The sequence below is a fragment of the Misgurnus anguillicaudatus genome, chromosome 24, assembly GCF_027580225.2.
Source record: "Misgurnus anguillicaudatus chromosome 24, ASM2758022v2, whole genome shotgun sequence".
Taxonomy (NCBI): domain Eukaryota; kingdom Metazoa; phylum Chordata; class Actinopteri; order Cypriniformes; family Cobitidae; genus Misgurnus; species Misgurnus anguillicaudatus.
Window position 1 is genome coordinate 25,282,307 of NC_073360.2, and position 25,696 is coordinate 25,308,002.

At 36.2% G+C, this 25,696-nt stretch overlaps 1 protein-coding gene and 1 long non-coding RNA gene across 19 annotated transcripts in view; one reads left to right on the plus strand and one right to left on the minus strand.

Moving 5' to 3' along the window:
- Positions 1 to 25,696, plus strand: part of LOC141361569 (uncharacterized) — a 58,124-nt gene that overhangs the window by 30,185 nt on the left and 2,243 nt on the right. Inside the window, exon 4 of the long non-coding RNA XR_012367696.1 lies at positions 11,659 to 11,756. This is a non-coding gene — a long non-coding RNA (uncharacterized lncRNA). The remainder of the gene's footprint in view (positions 1 to 11,658; positions 11,757 to 25,696) is intronic.
- Positions 12,935 to 25,696, minus strand: part of msi2b (musashi RNA-binding protein 2b) — a 332,893-nt gene continuing 320,131 nt past the window's right edge. For 10 of the 18 annotated variants that reach the window (XM_055196799.2, XM_055196805.2, XM_055196803.2 and 7 more), the window contains one exon: positions 12,935 to 17,634. In XM_055196799.2, coding sequence (XP_055052774.1) covers positions 17,590 to 17,634 — 45 coding nt within the window. In that variant the 3' untranslated portion in view covers positions 12,935 to 17,589. Of the gene's footprint in view, positions 17,635 to 23,906; positions 23,984 to 25,696 lie in introns of all 18 variants that reach the window. The other 8 variants (XM_055196806.2, XM_055196797.2, XM_055196804.2 and 5 more) reach the window with 3 other exon arrangements.

Genomic DNA, 25,696 nt, shown 5'->3' on the forward strand with positions numbered 1-25,696 from the left:
CTTTCTGAAGGATTGATATTTTCCAGTTTGTAAATCCATTTAAAAAATAATAGTACTTACTGTTTTGCATTTCTCTTTGGAATGCAGTGTTTGTGTTTTAGCACTTCTAAATCTACTGTGATAGTAACTATATTTTAAACATTTGGGTCAGTTTCACAGATGGGGCTTTTCCTAGTCCCAGACTTTTGCAATGCCTTAATTTGAAAACATATTGCACTGCCATATATCAGTGCCACTGTTTTGTCTCAAGATGTACTCCAGTGTTGTTTTTGTGAGGTAGGTTTGTTTGTAAACTTTTTTTGTAAAAAAGATCCTAATATAACTAGAGCCTAGTCATGGATTAATCTACAACCTGTCTGGGAAATTGCCCCTTTGTATGTACTGCATGTGCTGATTGTTGTAATAGTTATTGACTGTTAATGAATTAATGTGTAATGATGTAATTGAATTGATGATCTGAAAGCAGTGGTTTGCCTCAATATCACTAAACATTTGTTCAAAACTTTTTTTGCTTTTTATGCCAATGCAAATGTATTTTGTATTTAAAAAAATAAATAACATTTGGATAATTATGGGTGATTATTCTGGTGCCAGAGACATAATGAAATTGCTTTAGAGTTACATAATCCCATAATATAAGCATTAAAAAAGCATGTTGGAATTAGACATGAAAATCTAGTCCCCTTACATAATAAAATTACTTAGACATTACAAAATAAATGTGTTATAGGAAAGAGAAATAGCACTTTGAGTCAACATATTTATATTAGACTACTTAAAACAATTAAAATGTTTTGGTCTGACACATAAAAATTAAATGAGGAAAATTATGTTGGTTTTATACAATCGGATTATGTGGGACCGATGTACACATTAAAATTACGTAAATTGAAAGGATTTTTTTTTCAGTGTGGGTTTTCCCCAAAAATAAAAAAAATAAAAAAAATGATGGCAATACTCGCAAAGATGTTAAAGTGTAAAAGTGATGTTTATTTTACAGTGCTCAAGAGGTGAATACCGACCCAACACTATGTACAAAATTAACAAAAAAACAAAACTGTGGAAAAACAAAAGAAAATATAAATGTAAATGTAAATACAAGTCCACTACTTTAAGACAAACAAAGGATTTTCTCACGGCACCACACTTGCACGTTAACTAGCCAGGTAAACTGACCCAGATTGTTCTCTGGGGCACCTTCTTATAGGCCAAGCCCCGCCCCTTTTAATGTGAAAGAGAGGTAAGTAAACAGGTAGTTATGTACTTTTACACAACCCACATATATATATATTTATATGTATCAATAAAATATTTATAGACATCAAAAGGGGATCAAAATAACAAACACAAAAGATAAACAAAAATAATAACCACATAATAAAAATATCTAGTTTAATTATTTCCCCCCTACAACAGACAGGATAATGGACGAGCCGGCTTCCGGCTGCTTCACGCCGACACGCCCACTCACAGCGGACCTGGCGCTATTTATCCAGGCCGCTGGTGGCGCTCGGGTCGACCGGCCGATAATGGAGAAGCAACGCGGAAGACCGGTAACACAGACGCTAACAAACGCTCATAACAAGGAAGTATAGACATGACAACAGGACAAACATCAAACAAAAGACAACGCTAATGTGTGTGTATCAAAGCCAGTGTGAATACGGTTGAGGATGGAAACAGAATAGATATGTATGCGTGTATGCAGACCAGACCAGCGTGCTATCGGCGTGCGTGTGCACCCGCCGCCTCAGCAGGAACGGAGAGGATGAGGTATGCAGGGGATGACTGTGTGTGTGTGTGTGTGTGTGTGTGTGTGTGTGTGTGTGTGTGTGTGTGTGTGTGTGTGTGTGTGTGTGCTGCACGGACCAACGAGCATAGGGACAGGTCACTCTGTCACAATGAGGATAGTAATGACTGACAGGACGAAGTTGGAGGATTTGTCCAACAAATCCATGACAAATCAGTACGGATTGCTTCCTGTACCGCGTCTTTTCGCGCAATCGCGAAAGTGAAAGTAAAACTCGAGCGCGCGCTCAAACGTAATTTAAATACCCAATGCCTGAATTTCATACACCATTATTACCCATCCAAATCTGTAAAAGAATGCATAAGCATTTAAATATATTTTTTCTCCCTATAAGTCAAGATAGCCCGACGGGCAGGCCGGGGATGCATTTTGATAGCTAATATGCAGCAGATAGCTGCAGACAGCAAGTTACCTGCAGTACTAGCTAGCAACAGACCGTCTCTATAGTGCGAGACTTGGAGCATAGAGACGTTCTGTGGCTAGCTCACCTCGTTCCCAGATTAGTAACTGGCAAACACATTATATTGCATTAATATTTTTCCAGTGTGGCGGGTAGCATTTTGAATTTAGTCGCCAAACGGAAAATCTACCCGCATTTGGCGCTTGGCGGGTGTTAATTTCGGACCCTGGTTTCATCTAAAATAATACTGTCGCGGTTAATAATAATATAATATTTACTGGACCTGGGATAAAACGGTGTTCAAGTTAGTGCAAAAACTTATGATCATTGTTATCTCACTGTCACTGTGTGTTTCATCAGAAGTAAAGGAAATCAGTCTGCACTGGAAAAAACATGCAGCATTTTTGTCAAATCAAAATATGAAGAGTTTGGTTCCAAGCTATTTAGCTATTTATTTTTAGTTATGAAGGCTTAAATCAAAACTCCAGTTTTATTGATAATAATTGGAATGCACAAAAATTCAAAATTTTTTTTGCAATGTTCACTTCACAGATCACATATCACCTTCAAGTGTGTGTACATGAATCATCCTCAGATCCCACCCTTCAAGCCCATTGTCCCATCAACCTTTGCATGCACTATAAAAAGATTGCTTGGACTCAACCACAACAAAAAAAAACAATTAACGCAACAGTTTGCATCAATTATTTTGAGTTAAGACAATTACTATAATAAGTTGGATGTACTTAAAAAGTTGCATTGAAATTAAGTTGTTTTAACTTGGGTTTTTTTTGCATTTTAAATTTGATTCAATCGTGGACACTGATTTACACAAAATTACTAAAATGATTCGAACTTTTTTATTTAACAACACTTGTCAGGTTGCAGAAGACAACAAGTTTTAGCATTTTTTTCAAAATGCCATCTAATTAAAACAGCAAGATAATGCTCGGTGAGTCTGTTCTCAACTTAAGAAAATGCTCTATTCTTCAGCACAATGGTAACCTCTTAAAAATCAACAACATAACAGAACATCTTTTAATACCAAAAGTACAGAACAATAATCATTAAAAGTCTTCTCATGTTTTCATCTTGATTGGAAATGCATAAAATAACACCATATTTCTACATTTACTCTCACTATCAAGTCCAGTGCAAAGCATGCTGGGAACCTGAAGTTATCTACCTAATGCATTGAGTTACTACAACTTAAATAATGCTTTAAACAAACTAACACAGATATTTAATTTGAAGTTACACACAATATTAACTTGATGTAACTATCAACATTATTATGTCTGGACAACTCAATAAAAAACATTTGCAACTTTAAATCTTTCAATTAATCAATTATTTAGAATTTTTAACTTGCACCAATGCATTAAATAAAAATAGTGGCAACAGATCCCTTGAATTATTTTTTAGAGTGGAACTGGTTAACACATGTTTCCAGCACTGTTTTGTGTGTACACACGCTTTATAAATGAGACGCCTGCTTATTTTTGACTACGAAATACACTGTAAAAAGTAACAAGTTGGATCAATTTTTAAAAAATTACTTAAATTTCAACTTAAATTTTTAATTTAAAGAGTTTTCTTTTTACTTAAAATGTGAGTTGAAACAACTTTGTTTTCTTTTAGGTGTTACCAATTGAAGTATTTTTTTTTAAAGTTGATTCAACTTTTACTTTTTACGCCAGTGGCCCACATGTTCAGAATAATTTTCAGAAACATCTTTTTTCTGATGAACACAAAAGAAGATATTTTAAAAAATGATGGTAAACACACAGCAGCATATAGTGTACATTGACTTTCATAGTAGGAAAAATATTTTGGAAGTATTGTGATAAATAATGAAGAAAATATTTTGATAAATGATGGTAAGCACACAGTTGGCAGTACCTGGGTGATTCTCAAGAAAACTTGGTTTTAAAAATGTCAAGCATGAAAATGTAAAAATTGCTTAAATTTACTTTTTTTCCCACCAGACATTGAAAAACAAATCTGGAGTAAATGGGAACATTAATTTAAAAACTTTTACTTATCATTTAACACTTTTTGTAACATAATTAAAAAAATTAGTCCTAAAAAATCTCATTACCGCAACAGTCAGAAAACATCAACACTGACATATTTTCAAAAGGACATGACACACCTGAAAGAACATCATTTGGAGATTCTGCACATGCATTTAAAATCAAAGTATTATGCTTCTATTAATTAAATTAACATTTAATAAGCATCTGTTGCGGTAATGATAATCAAAATGTCGTGTAAGCATTCTGACAAGACAATATTTCAAATTAACTGTAAAAAAATGATCTTACCTGGTAGCCATCTTGAAGTAACTGGTCCATGTGCTTGGTCAATCAAAATCAAACTTTATTAAAATTCTGTATGTGTGCTTAAACTGTTCTCAAAAAGTGTTGCGGAGGATGAGAACATCAGGCATGGACACATCCTTTTCCTAATTTTTCTTCATTATTATTATACATGAATATTCAGTAAATATTTTTTCTGTCATCTAAAGTAGTCTAGCAAAACATCCATTTATTTTTTTCTTAATATTTTTGTGTTAATTTGATTAAATTACAACATAACGCATGTTTAAACACAGTCGGACACATTGTGGTAATGAGAATTTCAGCAGAAAATGAGATAAAATTTACAATTATAAATAAAACATTGTGCAAGGTAGAACACAGTATTGTGTTAATTCTGATGCTTTTTAATGTTACTATATTACACATTTTAAAGCTAAAATCATTAGTGCCGTGGTGTTCAATGGTTTCGTGAGAATCACCCACCCATTAAATTTCATCATATTTTTTATTCCTACAATGGAAGTCAGTGGACACTATCTGTGTGTTTACAATCATTTCTCAAAATATCTTCTTTTGTGTTTATCAGAAAAAAGAAATTCATACAGGTTTAGAACAACAAGAGGATAAGTAAATTATGACAGAATTTTCATTTTTGGATGAACTTAACAGGAAGATTTTTTTTCTTTTGTCAGTCAATTTTTCAGAGATGATCTGCATTTGGCTGGAAGCTGAAATAATGCATTAACATCCAGGATGCCCAGCTACATAAATAAACATTTCCTTTAATCTGGACAAAATTTACTGTCTTCATAGAAAAAAAACCTGAGTAACTGTCAGAAAAACACTGCCGTCTTACATGAGAAAGGACAAAAGTTTCATGCATTAGAAATAACTCTGTCTAAATACATTTGAGCACAAATTAAGTTTGCCTGCATGCTATTTCACTGTTGCTAATGAAAGCTGAAGAGAGGCCGAAAGGGCTTTATGGGGTCTAACATGCCAACTGTGGAATATGCAAACTAACCGGGAGTCAGGGGTGCATCAGATTGGCCTCGCACGGCAAATTTGCATGCGAGTCCAAGCGGCGCCGCTCTCGGGTTCCTGCGACGTTGTGCCACCACAGTCCCCAAGAGTCAATGTAGCTTGATTACACTTCACACTTACCAAATTACAATGCAAATAACGTTTCAGCCATTAACCATGCAAAGCGCTTGAAATGTGCACGCGTCCCTGCGGTGTGTGATGTAAATTGCTATGTCACATTAAAAGTGACATTGGTAATTCTGCTCATTGTGAAGTTATTGGGTGCCAGATCGTATGAGTCGTTGTGACAGCTATGCAGCTGAGTGCATTTTACCGTACAGAGCCAATTTGACACAGTCACAGGAGAGAGATTGCTTTTTTTAAGGATAATGAAACCACACAAATTAAGAAATTACCTTTGAGCAAACTCATCCCCCCTCCCAATCTTACCGGAAGCACTACAATTTCCATTCAGTTGGAATGACTTTAGAATTAGTCAGAGTAGGTATTACTTACATTCATGTTCATTCGTTTCTCATAAAGAGACCTTTCACCATAACGGAGAATGTGAATATGGCCAGATGAGAGGATTTATTAGGAGATATTACTGTTTGATAGATTTTGGGATGCTATCTTATATTAACATATAGTGTAAAAGGTTAACAATGAATCAACGAATATAGGCCATATATCTCGCTCGGCAGTTAAAACATCCTTTCTGCTGACACACAACTGATTCAAGTGAGATGAATAATACCTTTGAAAAACACCTTTGTCCTCTCTCTCTTTTGAAAGCCAGACTGTACGGATGACATTGCAACTATAAAAAGCATCAGAAGAGTTTAATTCCCTCCATCTGTCTGAGTACGAGTACGCTAGGTGTGCAAGCCCGCTGTTCCCCCCTCAACATCTCACACCTTAAACCCACATCATTGAGAACGGGGCTCATGAGAGGCCTGATTGGCTCCTAATTAGAGAGCTTTGTTAATGACAGGTAGTGTCAGATGCTAATGATGCCCTGATTGGAGTATTGGGGGAGTGGAGATGATTGGGACGTCTCACAGTTCGAAGTCAAATACTCATCAAAAACAAGCGACTGAACAGTCTGATCCCCAAAAACCATCTGGTCTCGTTCAGAACAGGACAGTCTCCAAAGTCACACTTAATGTTAATGCATCATCACGTTCGAACATCCTTGTGCTGCTTGCGACACCTTAAATGACGGAGGACATCATCAAACTCTTCGGTCATCGATCGCTGCACCGAGAGGACCGAATCATGAGAAAGCGATTGTTTCACATCAACAGCCCTCTTGTAAAATGTGTCATTTGCTTAAAAAATCAGTTTAAACAGAGATATTCAAGGCAGGTGGACAAACTCTAGTGGAAATGATCTGATTTTTAAACTATGGCCTCTGCATTTGCAGTGCCACTAAATATGATAGTTTATCATGTACTGCACACCTGCGTAGCAGTTATGAGTGCCTGCTGGTAATTATAGGACATTCAAATTAAATCAGGAGAGGGCTAAAAAATGAACCACAACTGAAATATGGTAAAATATGTAATGGATAATGTAGTCAGTCAGACATTATTATAAAATCGAGGGTGATCGAGTCTGAGGTCTGTGCTGAACAAAAAGGGGTCTACCCCAAATAATCAGCGTTTCCAGACTAGAAAAGACATTTTCTAACCTCTACGTGATTAGATCAAATCAGTTGGCTGATTCCTGATAGCGCTTTTTCGGAATCACTCTTAAAAAGGTCCCTATTTTGCATTACTTCTTTTTTTGTGTATTTGGGATAACCAGTCCATTTAAGATTAATCGGCCCAAATACCGAAACACACTTGTAGCCAATCAGCAGTAAGATGTGCGTCTTCTAACCGACATCGTTGCCTGGGTTGCGTATGTGTGGGGCGGGTCTATCAAAAGAAGATCCAGATTCTATTGGGGTAGGGGCGTGTTTGTTTAGGGGATTTCAAATGTCAACATTGGCTTTCAGAGATCATGCACCCCGCCTTTAAGTGTTGTGTTGTCGTGCATAGCACCTTGGTCATTTGTGACCCTGGACCACAAAACCAGTCATAAGGGTTTTTGACATTATCTGAAAGTTGAATAAATAAGCTTTCCATTGATGTTTGGTTTGTTAGGATAGGACAATATTATTTTGATTAAGATACAATCTGGGTGCAAAAAAATTAAATATTGAGAAAATCGCCTTTAAAAATATCTAATACCTTGTTCACACTATCAGTCCAAATTTGATTTTGGGCATAACTGATTGGAATCAAATCACATTTAGAACGTGTGAAACGGCCAAAAACCGCATGAAATCCGTTTTCTAGGCATCCAGAGGGTGGTTTGAAATCCGTTTCAGTCTGACCGCTTTGATCGCATTTGTGTAGCTTTTGGATTACGTCATGCTGTCAGGTCACGTCAACACCAGCAAACTTTGAAACAGTCCATTTCTGACCATAAAACCGCATTATATATACCAATTTTTTTTTAAATGTACAAAATATCAACTTGAGTTAACTTTATGTAAAAAGAAAATGCAGTGTAATAAGCATGATCTAAATATGATGCTACTTTAGGGGGGATGGAGGAGACAACCCCCCCAATAATCAAAACTTGCAAATACAACCCCCCGATATTTATAAAATGATTAATGAAAACATGTTCAGGTGACATTTGAACCTCCCAATGTTCAAACCAAATCTACGCCCTTGCTTAGGATGAGTCGATTATACATACATAGTTAGCAGTCATTATAGAAAAATATTTGAATTCAGAATGCCACGATTGACCAATCACGATCAAGTATTCCAGAGAGCATTGTAAAAAGATATTTTGTGACTTTGCTTCCTTGCAATTTACATCGGTAAGCAAGCAAGATTATAAATGTACAAGCGGCGCCAATAAAAAAGCTCATGAAAGCCAAGAAAATTTCACAGTTCTTTCTTGTGTAATATATTGTGCATATTAAAGTCCCATATAAACCTCAGTTAGTTCCTAACGCACCTCTAAGGGCGGATTTGAGAGTGAGCTGTGATATTTTTCCTACCTGTACAAACACAAAGACATGCCTTAAAGGTAGGGCAGCTCTGTCTTAAATATACACCAGAGAACCGAGAACTCTCCAAATGAGTTCTCTGGAGATCCCTCCCGAAACCTGCAGTCATTTTTCAAACAATTTAATTGGTTTACTTAAGTCAGCTGATACCCGCTGCCAGTGCTTTGTTTCCTGGCATCACCACACAAAGGTCTCCAGGTGCAATTAACCCCATTGTGACATCACAACGCTCAGCATCTTTTTTGGGAAAAACTAAGTTGAGGATGTCGGATGGGGGAACTGGCATGTATAACTCAAATGATTGGGTTAATTCCCAAACTCTATAACCGGGACCATTTTGCAGTATCAACACCTGCTCATAAGTACACAGGTGACACAAAGAGATTACCTTTCTTGCTAGGAGATACACATGCTGTAAGAAGACCTGTTTGACAGAACAGCAGCTTTTTTCTCTTCAGATTGAACAGGTTCGAATGCAGTGCTGAAGCTCTCCTGTCTAAGTGGTCTCCTGATAAGAGGAAAGCTGAATTCTCTCAGTATTTCTCTCCTGGCAAACACTGAATACAATGAGTCATGGCACTATCCAAAGGCTAAAGTGAAGAGTGTGGGTGGACAGCTACAGTGATAGTAACTATGAAGAGAGTTTGCTCATCCTCAATTGTGAGAGAGAGAGAGAGAGAAGATGGAGGAAGAGAGGAGAGGCGGCAAGGTGGAAGATGGATTTCCACACATTTATAATAGCTGTCACACCTTACATTCAGCGAGGCAATTTCACATTTGAGAATGGGACAGCGATTCAAATTAAAAATGACATTAATTTCTGCCAGCCTGCACGCATTGCATTTTTCATCCCGGGTTGAAACACCTCTTGATTAGGCTTTGGAAACATAAACGTACCGTATGACAATACAACCGTCTGATTGGATTCTCTGTAAAGTATGACTTGGAAAATCGTATGACTTGGTGGTGTTTCTAAACGCATGTTTCTGCTTTGTTTGTTTCCTTAAGTCAGTGTTAAACTGTTGTTTTGAAAAGACTTTTAATTAATAAATAAAAACAAGTCCAAATCAGGATATAACTACTGTTGGCATGCTCCACAAATGACTATTATAAAGCTTTAGAGCAATTTAATCCATTTCTATAAATATTTTTTGTGTTTTGTTAAAGGGATAGTGCGCCTTAAAATGAAAATTCTGTCATCATTTTCTCATCCTCATGTTGTTCTAAACCTGTATGAATTTCTTTTTTTCTGATGAACACAAAAGAAGATATTTTGAGGTAAACACACAGATAGTGACCATTGACTTCCATAGTAGGAAAAAAATATTTTGGAAGTATTGAGATAAATGATGAAGAAAATATTTTGATAAATGATAGTAAGCACACAGTTGACGGTACACATTAAATTCCATCATATATTTTTATTCCTACTATGGAAGTCAATGGTCACTATCTGCTGTGTGCTTACCATCATTTCTCAAAATATCTTCTTTTGTGTTCATTAGAAAAAAATTAATTCATACAGTTTTAAAACAACATGAGAATGAGTAAATGATGACAGAATTTTCATTTTTAAGGTGAACTATCCCTTTAAGCTTAGCCATTTAGTCGTGATACCAAATTTTTGAAAAAAAATTTTTTTTCAATAATTTACGAAAATTAACTTAATTAACATAAATTAATTTCACACTCTTTAAAGGGCTTAAAATGTTTTCACAGCAATGCCATAGAGGAACCATTTTTTGTTCCACAAAGAACCATTCAGTCAAAGGTTTGTGCGTGTGTGTTTGTGCGTGTGTGTGTATGTGTGTGGGCACCCACACACCTGCGTGAGCATTTTACATTCCAAATTCTGTAAAAAATGCTCTCTGTGGCAGTCATACCGTTGTGTATTTGTGTGTGTCTGTTTGTGTGTGTGTGTGTGATTGAGCATGTCTTTTCTATATTGCATTTGTGCTCTACCAGGCCTACCTTTCTGTGTCAAAATGTTCTGATTTATTCTGAATCATTGATTTATTTGATGAATAACAAGAAATAAATGATTTTTTTTCATTTCCCATTCATTTCAATTGGGGTCATTTTTACCCCCAAAGGGCCTCTTTTGGTGAATTTTTTACACCTCTTTAGAACGACCGAATCAAGCCCAGTTTTTTTATATTAATCTTAACAGATAATCTGGAAAAGTCACAAAATCTTATTCCACTGAGATGAAGGGAACCATGTTTTTTAACAAAAAAAAAGTGGCTTGGGGTAAAATTGACTCCACTTATTAGGATTAAGAAACAATGACTTTCTTACATTTTCATAGCTTAAACAGGGGTTCCCAAACTTCATTTCGTGGCCCACTCAAATACCGTAGGAATTAGTTGCGGCCGGTGACTTCTTTATTCGGGGGCGCACGATGCGAAGTTCACATGTATGTAGCCGTCATGTGTGTGGTTCGTAATTTCAAAATATGTGTTCGGCGCATCGAGTGATCCTATGTGCATCACGTGTCTTGTCAAAATAAGTGCCTGCTGCAGACGCGTCTAAAGGGTTTATGATAAAAGAGATGCTCGCGTTTGCCAGATACTCGCATAATCTCATGCGTAATCACAGTTTCCTGTCTAGGGAGTGTCTTGCGTGTATTTTGTGAACATGAGCATCTCTTTTATCATAGTTTGACGCGTGTGCAGCAGGTACTTATTTTGACAAAACACGTGATGCACATGTTTCACATGATGCAACAAACACATATTTTGAAAACACGAGCAGCACACGACACTCCGAACACTAATTTGCACCCCTGGGAAGAGCAGTCACGAGCTGCCACATAGGTATAATCTATGCTGGGACCCACCAACATAAACAAAACATTTTAAATGAAAATATGAGGTAACACACATCATTTTTCTTATATAATTGAGTTTTTATTTTCCTTGACATTTAATTAATGAAATGTAAGTTTGATTGCAATATATCATATCAAAATCATTGTCATTGCTTGTCATTAGTTGGACTAAACTGTTTTTGTCATTCCCCACTACAGCCAAATGATTTTGCACAACCAACCTTGTCCCACGGTGCGATCCACAAGTAGGTCCCGACCCCTAGTTTGAAAACCCCTGGCTCAAAGAACAGAAACTGGTACGGTAAGCATTCTTTATGGAACCATTTAGCCAAAAATTGTTATTCTGTAGCATGATAAAGCACCTTTATTTATAAGAGTATAACTACAAACAAACAAGATTTTTATACTGTACCCAAGTGGAAAAATGGAAAGTGTCCTAAAACTGAGACATAAACACTAATTTGGAGGACTCTGGGGTGACTGGAAACATGTTTTGTGGTTATTACTTTCTAAAAAATTCTGGGTTATTTTCAACCCAGTTTTGGCTCAAAAAGGGATGAGCTCAGCCAATTTAACCCATGTTGAGGTGTTTTTTTAACTTAAAAGTTCTCGGTTGTATTAACCCATTTGTTGGGTCAAATATAAACATTTCTGGGTTAATTTCAACCCAATTGCTGCATGGGCTCGTCCCTTTTTGACCCAATGCCGAGTTGAAAATAACCCAGCATTTTTTAATCTGTATTATGAAAAAAAAATACAATAGCATGCTGGTGTCTTTTTGGAATAGTGTTGCACAAATGACTCTGTACTGTGAAGATAAAATATGAAGAATGTGAGATACATTTATAAACAGATAAGTCTTAAAACACATATTCAGCATTTTAGAGCATGGGTCTTCAACAGGGGGTCTGTGATGGTATTTGTGGGGGTCCTCAAAATATTGTTTAAATTTAAAAACTTTTTTGCAAAAAATTAAATCAAACAAAAATGCATGAATAGGCTAATAATAGAAATGATAAAACCTTGAAGGTTCCCTGTTAAAATCTAATTTAAAATGTTATGAAGTATGTTAACAGTATGAATGTGTATACAAAAAAATGCTTATTTTAATATATTTAACAAAGTATGTGAATCCAGTCCTAAATATAAATATAAATCATGTACTGGGGGTCCTTGCTCCTCCGCTCTATTAAGGGGTCCTTGATGTTAAAAAGGTTAAAGACCAGTCTATTTTTCTGTACTATATCAAATAACTACATCATATAGTGCATGTATAGCCTTGCCTTGAACAAGGCAGAATAAACACTGAAAATGAAAAAAAAACTTACACAAGAGCTTTTGGGCTCTGTATTCAACTTTGTGCATTTTAATCGTTTGTGCATGTTCTGGCATACAATCTTTTGCAGGTATATTCATTTCTTTAGAATCACACATCAATTGCTTTGAAAAAAGTTGAAAATAAAACCATGAGTGAAATGGTTCAAAACTCTTTTATTTATTTCATTTATTATTTTTTTGTATCTTTTCCAGACAAACACATTGATTTCTGGACCACAGTAGAGGATGGAAACCTTTCACAAACATTTTTTATTATTATCGTTATTATTTGAAAATACAAATATAAAATTATACTTTCCACATCTGAGATGTGAGAGACCCCCATCCACTTTAGTTTATTTTACAACAGGGCTTGAGCAAGCCATACAAGAAGACCTGAAAGATGCTTTCAGACGTCAGTCCGTTCAGTCAGTTCTCGCGGTAAAAAGTCCGTTAACGTTAAACAATGGGCAAGTGTTAGGAATGGGCAAGGCAATCGGTGAGACCAAAGCCCCGGGAGAAAACGGGAGGCCGTGATGCTAAAGATGTGAGACCATCCACACCCAGTGATACCTTGTTAACTGTACCGTTTGCGTTACGCGTCGTTGTTGTAAAGCTTACACAACACATTCCGTTCAAAACAACATTCTGCCGCTAAACTACTAACTTGCCTCAAATACATCTGTACACTTCCGTTACTGGCCTGCTACGGGACAAACAACGAAACGACTCGACAGCCAGTGAAACCACCTACAGTGATGATCAGTGAGGCAGTTTTTAACAAATAGATATATACAAACTATACATATATATCTTTTAAATGTAAGTTATACTGTACATAGACATTACAGTGTGTATTTTTTAGTGGGATGATCGTTTTGGCCATTGCCTAGCACTTGCCGCAAAATTCAAGTTTAAATGGATACGGTAGTATACTCCCAACAACCCCCCCACACCTTCCAGGTCGTTTCTTTTTTTTTCATTTTTCTTTTTTTAAACCAACAATTATCCAATGATTTAACTAGTCTAGCAAGATGTGTAACATTCATCTGCTGTAAACTGCTGTCCATGTGAAACAAAATGGTGGCAACAGGGCCATGCTACCTTAAAGTCCAAGCTACAAGATCAAATTACGAAAAAAACGGATGTGAAAGACTGTTTTAAAGATTGCCAGCGTTCATTTTAATCAAGTCGCGCTTTCATTTGATATATTAAGGATTGTAGTGCATAAGAGATTTAGTGTTTAACTAAATGCATGCTGCTGGGTAATTCAAATCATCATGTTTCTCCTTGCAGCTGAACCTTTTTAAGAAAGACAAGTCCAACTAAGTACAACTAACCATCTAGTTTATTAAGCAGCACATGTATTACAATTCACGTCTTCGGTAGGAAAATCATGTGCAAATTTCTTGCGTTACATCACCTTTACTTCGAATTTAGCTTGAATATATTTAATAATCTGCAGTCATCAAAGGTTGTGCTATGTTGTACTGTACTGCAAACCAGATTTCAACTTAAAAAGTGGTATGTTGGCTCGTGTTGGATATCCCTGAGAACAGATTCAGAGAATACAGATTCAGACTAAATAGGTTTGACACTGGATTTGACACTAAGTGATGCCAAGCTAATTAGTGTGACATCCGAACAGACTACATTACAGTTTAGAAACCGCAGCAGTTGTCAGATGTAAATGCTGAATTAAAATGAAAAGCTGGCAATGCAATTAAAGACTATGAGACGACATTATTGTCAAGTACCAAGTGAAAACTCAATTACGTATTAATCGAAGCAGAAACAGAGGAAATCAAAAAAGAGCAGGCATATTTAAAAATAGCAGCACCATGAGCCACTGGGATATTTTATATAAGAGTAAAAATATCAAAACCTATTAGTTTATCCATATCTATAATTATTTGCTTAAATCATCATTAGTTTGGTAGAACTTACTAAAAAAATATGAATTTGTCATTTTCGCGTAATAAAATCTTCCTCTTGAAAATAAAAAAAATTAAATGTAACATATTTTGCATATCTAGCATTAGCATTTAAGGTAGGATGGCACACCCCTTTAAAAACATTCAAAGGTGGGGATCTGATTAATGCCTTTGATACAGCAATTTCTTACTCCAAGATTTCATCAGTGAGAGCTTTGGTTAGTTGAAACCATGTGAGACCAGCAAAACAGTGGAACGAAAAAATAAGAGGAGGAAAAACAAAAAACACAGAATTGGAAAAACTGCTATGAAAATAACGCTCAGCATTTTTTGTCTTTAAATGATTATAAAGAGAAAGTTCTATCCTTACTGGTCCTACAATTGCTAATGAATACCTCTACACCTTAACATTAAATACAATACATCTACAGCTACTCACTAAAGAGAGAGAGAGAGAGGGTGAGACAGATATAGAAAGACAAAAGGAGTGTGAGAAAGAGGGTAAATGTGATAAATACCAACCAAGAAGTGTATAGACCACTACACTGGCATCAAGACTCATTTACAAGGTAAATTCATATTCCTCTTTTTTGTCTTTTCTTTTTTTACACACTACTAAAAGTACAATGATCAACAAAAGATTACTGAATGAGGTGATAGGGAATGAAGAGATAAACAATTGATAAATACAGTACATAATATCTGTATTATTGTCATTGTTATATTTAGTATAATCATTAACATCCACAAAAATATTGATAAAAATCCATCCCTGTTTAAATTCAAAACATTTTCGGGATTTTCTTTCTTTCTTTCTTTTTTTGTACGTTTGTCTTTTTGACAGCTCAAACAGTTAGCACAAAGTTTCTTCTTGCTTTTTTTGAAAACATTATTACTTTTATCAAGTTTCCTTCTTGCAAATCTTAAAAATGGTCAATAAAGAAAAAAGTTTCCTTCTCGCGAAAGAATCCAGCATTCTGCTTCACACCTGTTAGTTTAGTGAAACCAAAAACAAACGAACGAACCAAAGTATTAAATAAACGAAAGTAAAACATATTCAGCGAGATCGAATAACAGCATACATCAGTCAATTTATATTTGTAAATATCATTCATGTTTCTAAATGCCATTTGTTTTAAAATCCAGTCCCCACATGTACAACAAATGTGTGTAGCAGCTACTGGTTTCAATCAGTTTCAGTGTTTCTGAGGAAATGAACTATTGCTACCAATAAACGCATCGGTCTTTGATATCGGCAAACTATCTAATATAATAAAATCCCTGGAAAGAGATTATTCGATAGCACAGTCTTCAAATCAACGCAAGCCAAGACTCAAGATTCATATAATAAGTGTTATCCACAGCGATCCTTCACGTGACCCATGTTAGAGACTATTAGTTAACATGTGCAAATAGAAAATGATAAAATCTCTCTCACAGTGCAATGATTTAACGCGTTCATATCTTTTTTTTATATCTGTATTAGCCTACAATAAATTAATTTGTAATTCTCCTTTAAAGTAATTTCTCACAGGACTGAGGTAATGGTATAAAATATTTGTTTTTCTAATCATAGCGACTTCAAATATTGCCTTTGTTTTTTCCGAATCTAGGCATTCTACGTATGTAGAAATCTTGACAAGCATGGACGAACTACGAAGATCGAAAAAATAAAAATGCTATAAACACAAACTCTAGCATTAATAATATGAAATGTCTCGACACGGTTTAAAATCAGACAAAAAAAAAACGAATGTGTGCTTTGGATTTTGTCGTGATTTTTTTTTACAATGTATACCTTGTAAAGTATATTCTCTTTGTATGCTGTGCACATACGTACTATCTAATCCCATATGCTGGTATGACACCTGCACAGTTGTAAAGCCAACGGTATTTACAAAGCGAGCTATTATAACAGTGTTTGATTGGATTTCGTCCGTACTGGGGTAAAACACGGCTTTTGTGCTACAGATGGAGCGCAGTTACTGCGTCGAGCCTCGAAGATATTTTTGCACTGACATTATTTCGGCTTGCGCGCGGTACAACCTTTATGACACCATCACAAAAATATGGTTCTCTCTCAGAAACGGTTCGATGCAGTGAAGAGAATATTTACAGTTTCACAATCGTATCTTTTTAAATCTCATTTCACAAAGTATTAAAAGGAAAGCTTTTTCTTTTCTTTTCATCGACAACAAAAATGACATTTATAAAAAAGGACTGTGAAAATATTGTAGTCCTCTTATTGCCAAAAATAGGTAATCATGGTTAACAAGACATCACAATAAACATATAACAGAGCTACTAAGATTTTTTTTTTTTTTAGTTACACACTCATTGCGGTTTTAGGGTTGAATTAAAAACGTCACCCTTTCAAGCTCGGTTCAATCGCTTTCCTTGCTCGTGTGAAAGGAAACCTGAAAATGCGCTAGATGAGGGTTGTAAAATGCAACTGCTATTGGAATATCAGAACTTCAACACAAAAAGATAAACAACCAAGAAAAAAACAACAACATTAGTTTTACATAGTCTGAGAACATACATGAACAATCTAAAAACTCAAAGAAATGTCGTTGCTTGATTCAGCGTGTGCACAAGAAAAGATGACTATAATAAACTCTTTAAAAGGAAAAACAATAGAGGAAAAAAATAATATTAAATCCTACTTCAAGTTAAGGGGCTACACTGGGATAAAATATTCAAAAGCCAGTTTTCAGTAATAGTACAGCAGATTGTTTCGTTGATTTTTTTCTTCGTTTTTCTTTTTTTCTTTCCGAGATGTTTCATTTGTTCATCGCGTGGATCATCTCAGCTTCAGCATCCCGTTCAGCGCTGTAGTGCTTGAAGTTTAAGGGCCTTTACCTGTACACAGAACCAATTAGAAACTCCGACCAGTCTTCCCCGGGCCTCCTGATAAACTCTGCTGAAACAAACAGAGAAGCATCCAAACTCAAAAATACATTTCGCTGTACATTACATTACAGGTATGAAAACATGCTCTGCATTTGAGCCTTACTGGTGTCATAATCTCTTATATGTGGGGTCATAATCTCTTAAAGGGATAGTTCACCCAAAAATCATCACCTGTATGAGTTTCTTTCTTCTTTTGAACACAAAAGAAGATATTTTGATAATGATGGTAAGCACACAGTTGACAGTACCCATTGTCTTCCATAGTAAGAAAAACAAATACTATGGAAGTCAATGGGTACCATCAACTGTGTGCTTTCCATAATATATTAAAATGTCAAAGCTGTCAATATGTCATTAAGCTCTATGTCGATTGGCTTGCACGACAACGCATCATGCGAATTTCGATTGAGGCGAGAATGGCGCTTCTTGGAAATTGCGTTGCTCAATTCGCATTATGGATTTGCATCTATTCGTGTCGTAGCATTGACTTTGCATGTAATCTACTCGCGCAAATAATTAAATGTAGACTGTACGATGATGACACGGAAACTTCTATGGCTGCGTTACGCGTAAGCACAACTTCACCAGCATGCGCTAGTGGTAAACAAATACCAGTAAACAGGTCGTAGCAGCAAACACACTGTGCCTTGACCATGCAAACTTTCTGACACTGTCCGGGAAAAGGGCCTTCTTTGAACCTCTCTCACTGCACAACATAGGACCACCAACGAAGAGCCATAATCACAGAAATCACGACGATTGTTTCACAATGGCAATGTTTAAAGGATTAGTCAATTTTCTTAACAAAAAAAAACCCCCAGAGAATTTACTTACCACCATGTCATCCAATATGTTTTATGTCATCCAATATGTCTTTCTTTGTTCAGTCGAGACGAAATTATGTTTTTTGAGAAAAACATTCCAGGATTGTTCTCATTTTAATGGACTTTAATGGACCCCAACACTTAACAGTTTTTATGCAGTTTAAAATTGCAGTTTCAAAGGATGCTAAATGATCGCAAACGAGGCATAAGGGTCTTATCTAGTGAAACGATGACAAGAAAAATAAAAAATATGCTCTTTTAAACCACAACTTCTCGTCTATCTCCGGTCCTGCGACCTCACACAATTGCATAATGCAGTTGAAAGGTCACGTGTTACATACATTTATGAAACAAACATTTGCGGACGATTTATAAACAATAAACTGACCCAAAGACATTAATTAGTATCATTCGACATACAACAACATCTGAACGGTCCTCATTCTCCACACTTGTAAACACTAGGGCGTAGTTTCGATACGTCATTCGTGACCTCTTGTTGTGATGACGTATTATGTGAGGTCGCGCTGGCACGTCACAGGACCGGAGATAGACGAGAAGTTGTGGTTTAAAAGTGCATATTTTTTATTTTTCTTGTCAAAAATGACAATCGTTTTGCTAGATAAGACCCTTATGCCTCCTTTGGGATCGTTTAGAGTCCTTTGAAACCCTGTTGAAACTGACATTTTAAACTGCATTAAAAGTGTTACGTGTTGGGGTCCATTAAAGTACATTAAAATGAGAAAAAAATCCTGGAATGTTTTCCTAAAAAACATAATTTCTTCTCGATTGAACAATGAAAGACATCAACATTTTGGATGACATGATGGCGAGTAAATTATCTGGATTTTTTTCAAGAAAATTATCTCCTTTAATCTGGGACAGCCAAAAATCGTGCAGTGTATCCCAGGCTTTACAGATCTCACATATATGAATTTGTTTGTAGCATACGCTACTTTGTTAAAACCCAAGAAAAATGTTTTTACTTATTATAACTTAATATGAAAATTTGAAAGTAGCAATACTAATGAATATGCAAATATTGTGCAATACACACAAGTTTCTAATATGATTTGCTTCAGTCGCAAAAACCCCAAACAGTTTCAAAAATACACACTGCCTTCAAAGTGTTTGATAAACAGATGTTTGTGTTTACTGCGAGTACACATATAAATCTTGTTCAAACACAAACCAATAAAACAAAAACTGTTTATCGATTCAACCCAGCCGAATGCTGGAGAATAACAGCCCTTAAAGTGAAGTAGAAATGTTATATGATCCACTATTATAGTCACACAGACTCTTTTTATTAAGACCTTTTGACACAGGATATTGTTTAGGCAGAGGCTCAAATACAAAACACACAATGCAAGCACACAATGATATTTCATGGGGTTCAGACTTTGCCATGACACATGTTAGTGTTTAAAGCATGCAAAGCACTTTCCCAAGCGGGAAATGACAAGTTGAGAAGCTGCATATGGAGAACCTGCCGATAGCGTTCGCTTTTTCTGACTGCTGATCACGTGTACTTCAAAGTACGCTCTGAGAATCCATTCAATCAGCGCTCATTTAGCACTGCAGTTGTACAAACGTAGCGATGAATCAATCATCTGTTTTGCCTCAAGGACGAGATGAGAAGCTATTTAGGAAAATTATAGGCGTCAAACTACGGTGCACAGCCCTCTTATTTAAACTACAGGTCAAGGGTTACAGAGCCACAGGTAATAACACTTGATATGCCACAACGAACAAACCTTATACAAATATTAAAGGGACGGTTCAGCACAAAATTTTAATCATATTGTATTTTTATATGACTTTTTGAGGGGGTGTTCATGGGACTGACATGACACCTTCATAGTTATGCCATGACACGTGTCATGACCATGAAGGAGATTTTATGCACATTTATGACAACTGTCATTGTCATTTGTTCAATTATGTCATTTTTAATGCAAAGATGACATTGTTTGAGATATCTTTGTTATGACAACTTGACATAAACCAATACAACACAACTTGTCATACATGACAACCTGTCATAAACATGACATAGCAGAATAATTATAAAACTTAAGAAACTACCTAGCTTCATGGGTTATTACATTAACTGTCATTTAAATGTCATTAAGTGGTCATATTCTGTCAAACAGTTTTATAACAGCATCACGAACATTTTTCTTGACCTCAACTTGACCCTTTCTTGACCTCAACTACAGTGGCACATAGTGTTAATACCGTGTCAAATATTTTTTAAATACAGACACGTCAAAAGATTATAGACGGTTTCAGCAGTAACAACATAAACAAGCGTCTTTCGTGGTCATCACGTAACGTCCGTTAAACTCAGCTATGAATAAATAACAACAAAGTCCTTTTAAAGTAGTTTATTTATATAACAAACAAAATAAACAATACGTAGATTACCTAGGAAACCAAAACATTTGTTATTTTTGACGAGGTATTTGTATAAGAGTTCAGTTTAGCAACTAAGCAGACCAATAGACAAACAGAAACCGGAAGTAAAGTTCTGACCAGAAGCGTAATCGCGTGACCGCACATGCGTGCGATTAAATCGTCTATACTTAACTTACATGAAAAAAACTGACAACTAACCGAACTTGTTCTTCCTCACACAGGGGAACATTTAATTAATTTAATGTAATTAACTGTTTTTGCGCAATGTTTTTTTGCGCAAACTGTTTTTCAGCGATATGGACTCAACGCTGCATGGCTTAACCCATTATTGTACTGTTTTCATTATATTTTAGGTGAATCGGTCTCCAAATGCAATAAAACATAAATTTACCGATTTTAATTATTATTATTATTGGATGATTGATTTTTTTCTCGAACACCTGGAGGAAACGTAAAAAAAACATTATGAAGAATATTCATGATGCTGTTATATTTGTACCACTGTAGTTGAGGTCAAGAAAAATATTCATGACACTATTATAAAACTATTTGACAGAGTATCAACACTTAATTCAATTTGTATCACTGGTAAAAAGTTGTCAGTTATATTGTCTTGGTAATGTCAAGTTGTCATGACAAGTTATAATGTATTAGTTAATGTCAAGTTCTCATAACAAAGACATCTCAAACAATGTTATCTTTGTATTAAAAATGACATAACTGAACAAATGACACTTAATGATCGTTGTCAAAAATGTGCATAAAATCCCCTTCATGTTCATGATTATAAAGGTGTCATGTCAGTCTTATGAACACCCCTTCAAGTAAAGTGTTACCACTTTTCCCTCTGTGAACACAAAAGAATTTGTATGCAGGAAGTAACCTTGTATTGTACTTCTCAAATTATCTCATATCCCTTTGACAAATCGCTCCACTGCTTTTCTCACTTCAGATAAAAATGTAAGGCCTAAAGGCCTAAATGTAAATTTAAAGATCGCATCATATCTCATGGTGCAACTGTATTGCGTTTGTATTCCTGTGGCTCAATTGGTTGAGCATTTTGTTAACTATTTAAAAGGTCTAGGGTTCGATCCCAGGAAACACATATACTGATAAAATGCAGCTTGGAAGTCGCTTTGGATAATATTTCTGCCAAATGTGACCCTGGACCTCAAAACCAGTCATAAGTGTCATTATTTGGATTTATACAGTACACCATCTGACAGCTGAATAAATAAGCTTTCCACTGATGTATGGTTTGTTATATGACAATATTTGGCAGAGATACAACTACACTCACCTAAAGGATTATTAGGAACACCATACTAATACTGTGTTTGAGGCCCTTTCGCCTTCAGAACTGCCTTAATTCTACGTTCATTGATTCAACAAGGTTCATCCTTTAGAAATGTTGGCCCATATTGATAGGATAGCATCTTGCAGTTGATGGAGATTTGTGGGATGCACATCCAGGGCACAAAGCTCCCGTTCCACCACATCCCAAAGATGCTCTATTGGGTTGAGTTCTGGTGACTGTGGGGGCCATTTTAGTACATGTTCAAGAAACCAATTTGAAATGATTCGAGCTTTGTGACATGGTGCATTATCCTGCTGGAAGTATATTGTGGTCATAAAGGGATGGACATGATCAGAAACAATGCTCAGGTAGGCTGTGGCATTTAAACGATGCCCAATTGGCACTAAGGGGCCTAAAGTGTGCCAAAAAAACATCCCCCACACCATAACACCATTGCATTAATGAGAAATTGAACAGGTGTTCCTAATAATCCTTTATGTGAGTATATGTGAAAATGTGGAATCTGAGGGGGCAAAAAAGTATTGAGAAAATTAAAGTTGTCCAAATAAAGTCCTTAGCAACACTTATTACTAAAGTTCAATTTTTTATATATATTTACAGTTGGAAATTTACAAAATATCTTAAAGGAAAATGATCTTTACTTAATATACCAATGATTTTTGCCATAAATGTATCGATAATTTTGACTCATATAATGTATTGTTGGCTATTGCTACAAATATACCCTTGTGACTTTTGACTGGTTTTGTGGTGTAGGATCACAAATGCATAAATGTTAAATTATAATGTAAAGGCTGCTTATTCCCATACAACAAATTAGTATTAAGTCATACATGATTGTAAATTCGTACGTAAATAACAAAATTTTCATTTTTGAGTGAACTACTTCTTTATAAAGGGATGACGAGAAAAAGTTTCTTTCTGACAAAATGAATATGCATTTACCTAGACACACAGTGGATATGGAGTAAAGCCTCACAGATTTATTCGTGTCTGAGCTTATATACACAATCACAAAAACCTTTAAGTCCTCAAAACCCTACTTTACAAGCACAGTGATTACGGAAGCAGCATTCTTCCCGAAAAACCTGATGAATTACATCAGATGGTACCTAAGTCAACAGATCCTCAGAAAAGAGACTCTGAGTTCAAGGACTCAATCCAGGTGTGCAATATTCAAAGCCATAGCACCTGCGTATAATATCCAAAAACAGCACTTCACAGTCAATACGCTGTGGGATTGCAGTAGCAAGGATATAGCAATAAAACTGCAGAAGTGAAAGAAAGCAACTGCGCAGTTTCGAATAGATCCACTCGCAGACGTATGAAAAGATGAGTCGGATGATGGACGTGCGTGCGGAGGATGAAGGACTAACTAGTGACAAATAAGTGCAGGGGAAAATGTTTAGTTGCCACACTGATGTTGTTCACGAAATGGGAAACGCTTTTAAAGGCTTTTAAAGGGCTTTTAAATGTAAAATCAATAATAAATAATAAATCTGTAATAGTGAGATAAGACTGACTTTGCGGCATATTAGGTTTACCTTCCCTTGTGTGGGATGTTAAGAAAAACCCTGTAAAAGCCTCATGGTGTTTATGAGAAATACAAACACTATATAACAAACTAATCTGAGATCAAATCAGAGGGAGTAAAATGAATAGGCAGATAATACATGATTATGATGAAACAAATCAATAAATAGTACAGGATATATCTACCTCAATTGAGATGGCAACCAACCACCTGTTAGGTTTCAATGGTATCCGTTTGTAAAAGCTGTCGCAATCAAAGGACCCTAAAAGTGTACAGTTAGTAATGTGTCAGTATGAGTGAAGAGCTTTATACGTCTACCACTGGTAAGTATACTTCATACACTGCATGTGTTGCTAGCATGAATCAATGTTTATATTTCAGACTGATCTGGTCTGATCCAAGAAAACATTATAATAAAAATCTTTTACACACTGTCAAAAAAATTGTCAAAATATGTACCCCAACTGTCACTGGGGCAGTACCCTTTTAAAAAGAACAGCTTGGCATCTAAAGAGTTAATATTAGTAAGCTACCACATAGGTACATTGTACCTTTTTGTCACCAGGATGGAACCTTTTAAAAAGGGCATAATATGTACCATTTAGATAGAGTTATGAACCTGTGAGGTATCAGTACCAGCATGTACCTTAGAGCAGTGTTTCCCAACCAGGGGGTTGGGGCCCACAGGAGGGCCATATTAGTAGTGAATATACAGTGAGGAAAATAATTATTTGAACACCCTGCTATTTTGCAAGTTCTCCAACTTAGAAATCATGGAGGGGTCTGAAATTTTAATCGTAGGTGCCTGCCCACTGTGAGAGACATAATCTAAAAAAAATCCTGAAATCACAATGTATGATTTTTTTAACTATTTATTTGTATGATATAGCTGCAAATAAGTATTTGAACACCTGTCTATCAGCTAGAATTCTGACCCTCAAAGATCTGTTAGTCTGCCTTTAAAATGTCCACCTCCACTCCATTTATTATCCTAAATTAGATACACCTGTTTGAGGTCGTTAGCTGCATAAAGACACCTGTCCACCCCATACAATCAGTACGAATCCAACTACTAACATGGCCAAGACTAAAGAGCTGTCCAAAGACACTAGAGACAAAATTGGACAGGTCTACAAGGCTGGAAAGGTCTACGCGGAAATTTCCAACCAGCTTGGTGAAAAATTTTCACTGTTGGAGCAATCATTAGAAAATGGAAGAAGCTAAACATGACTGTCAATCTCCCTCGGACTGGGGCTCCATGCAAGATCTCACCTTGTGGGGTCTCAATAATCCTAAGAAAGGGGAGAAATCAGCCCAGAACTACATGGGAGGAGCTGGTCAATGACCTGAAAAGAGCTGGGATCACCGTTTCCAAGGTTACTGTTGGTAATACACTAACATGGCACGGAAGGTTCCCCTGCTTAAACCAGCACATGTCCAGGCCCGTCTTAAGTTTGCCCATGACCATTTGGATGATCCAGAGGAGTCATGTGGTCAGATGAGACCAAAATAGAACTTTTTCGTCATAATTCCACTAAACGTGTTTGAAGGAAGAAGAATGATGAGTACCATCCCAAGAACACCATCCCTACTGCGAAGCATGGGGGTGGTAGCATCATGCTTTGGGGGATGTTTTTCTGCACATGGGACAGGGCGACTTCTCTGTATTAAATAGAGAGGATGACCGGGACCATGTATTGCAAGATTTTGGGGAACGACCTCCTTCCCTCAGTTAGAGCATCGAAGATGGGTCTATGCTGGGTCTTCCAACATGACAATGAGCTGAAGCACACAGCAAGGATAACCAAGGAGTGGCTCTGTAAGAAGCATATCAAGGTTCTGGCGTGGCCTAGCCAGTCTCCAGTCCTAACCCAATGGAGAATCTTTGGAGGAAGCTCAAACTCTGTGTTTCTCAGTGACAGGACAGAAACCTGACTGATCTAGAGAAGATCTGTGTGGAGGAGTTGGCCAAAAT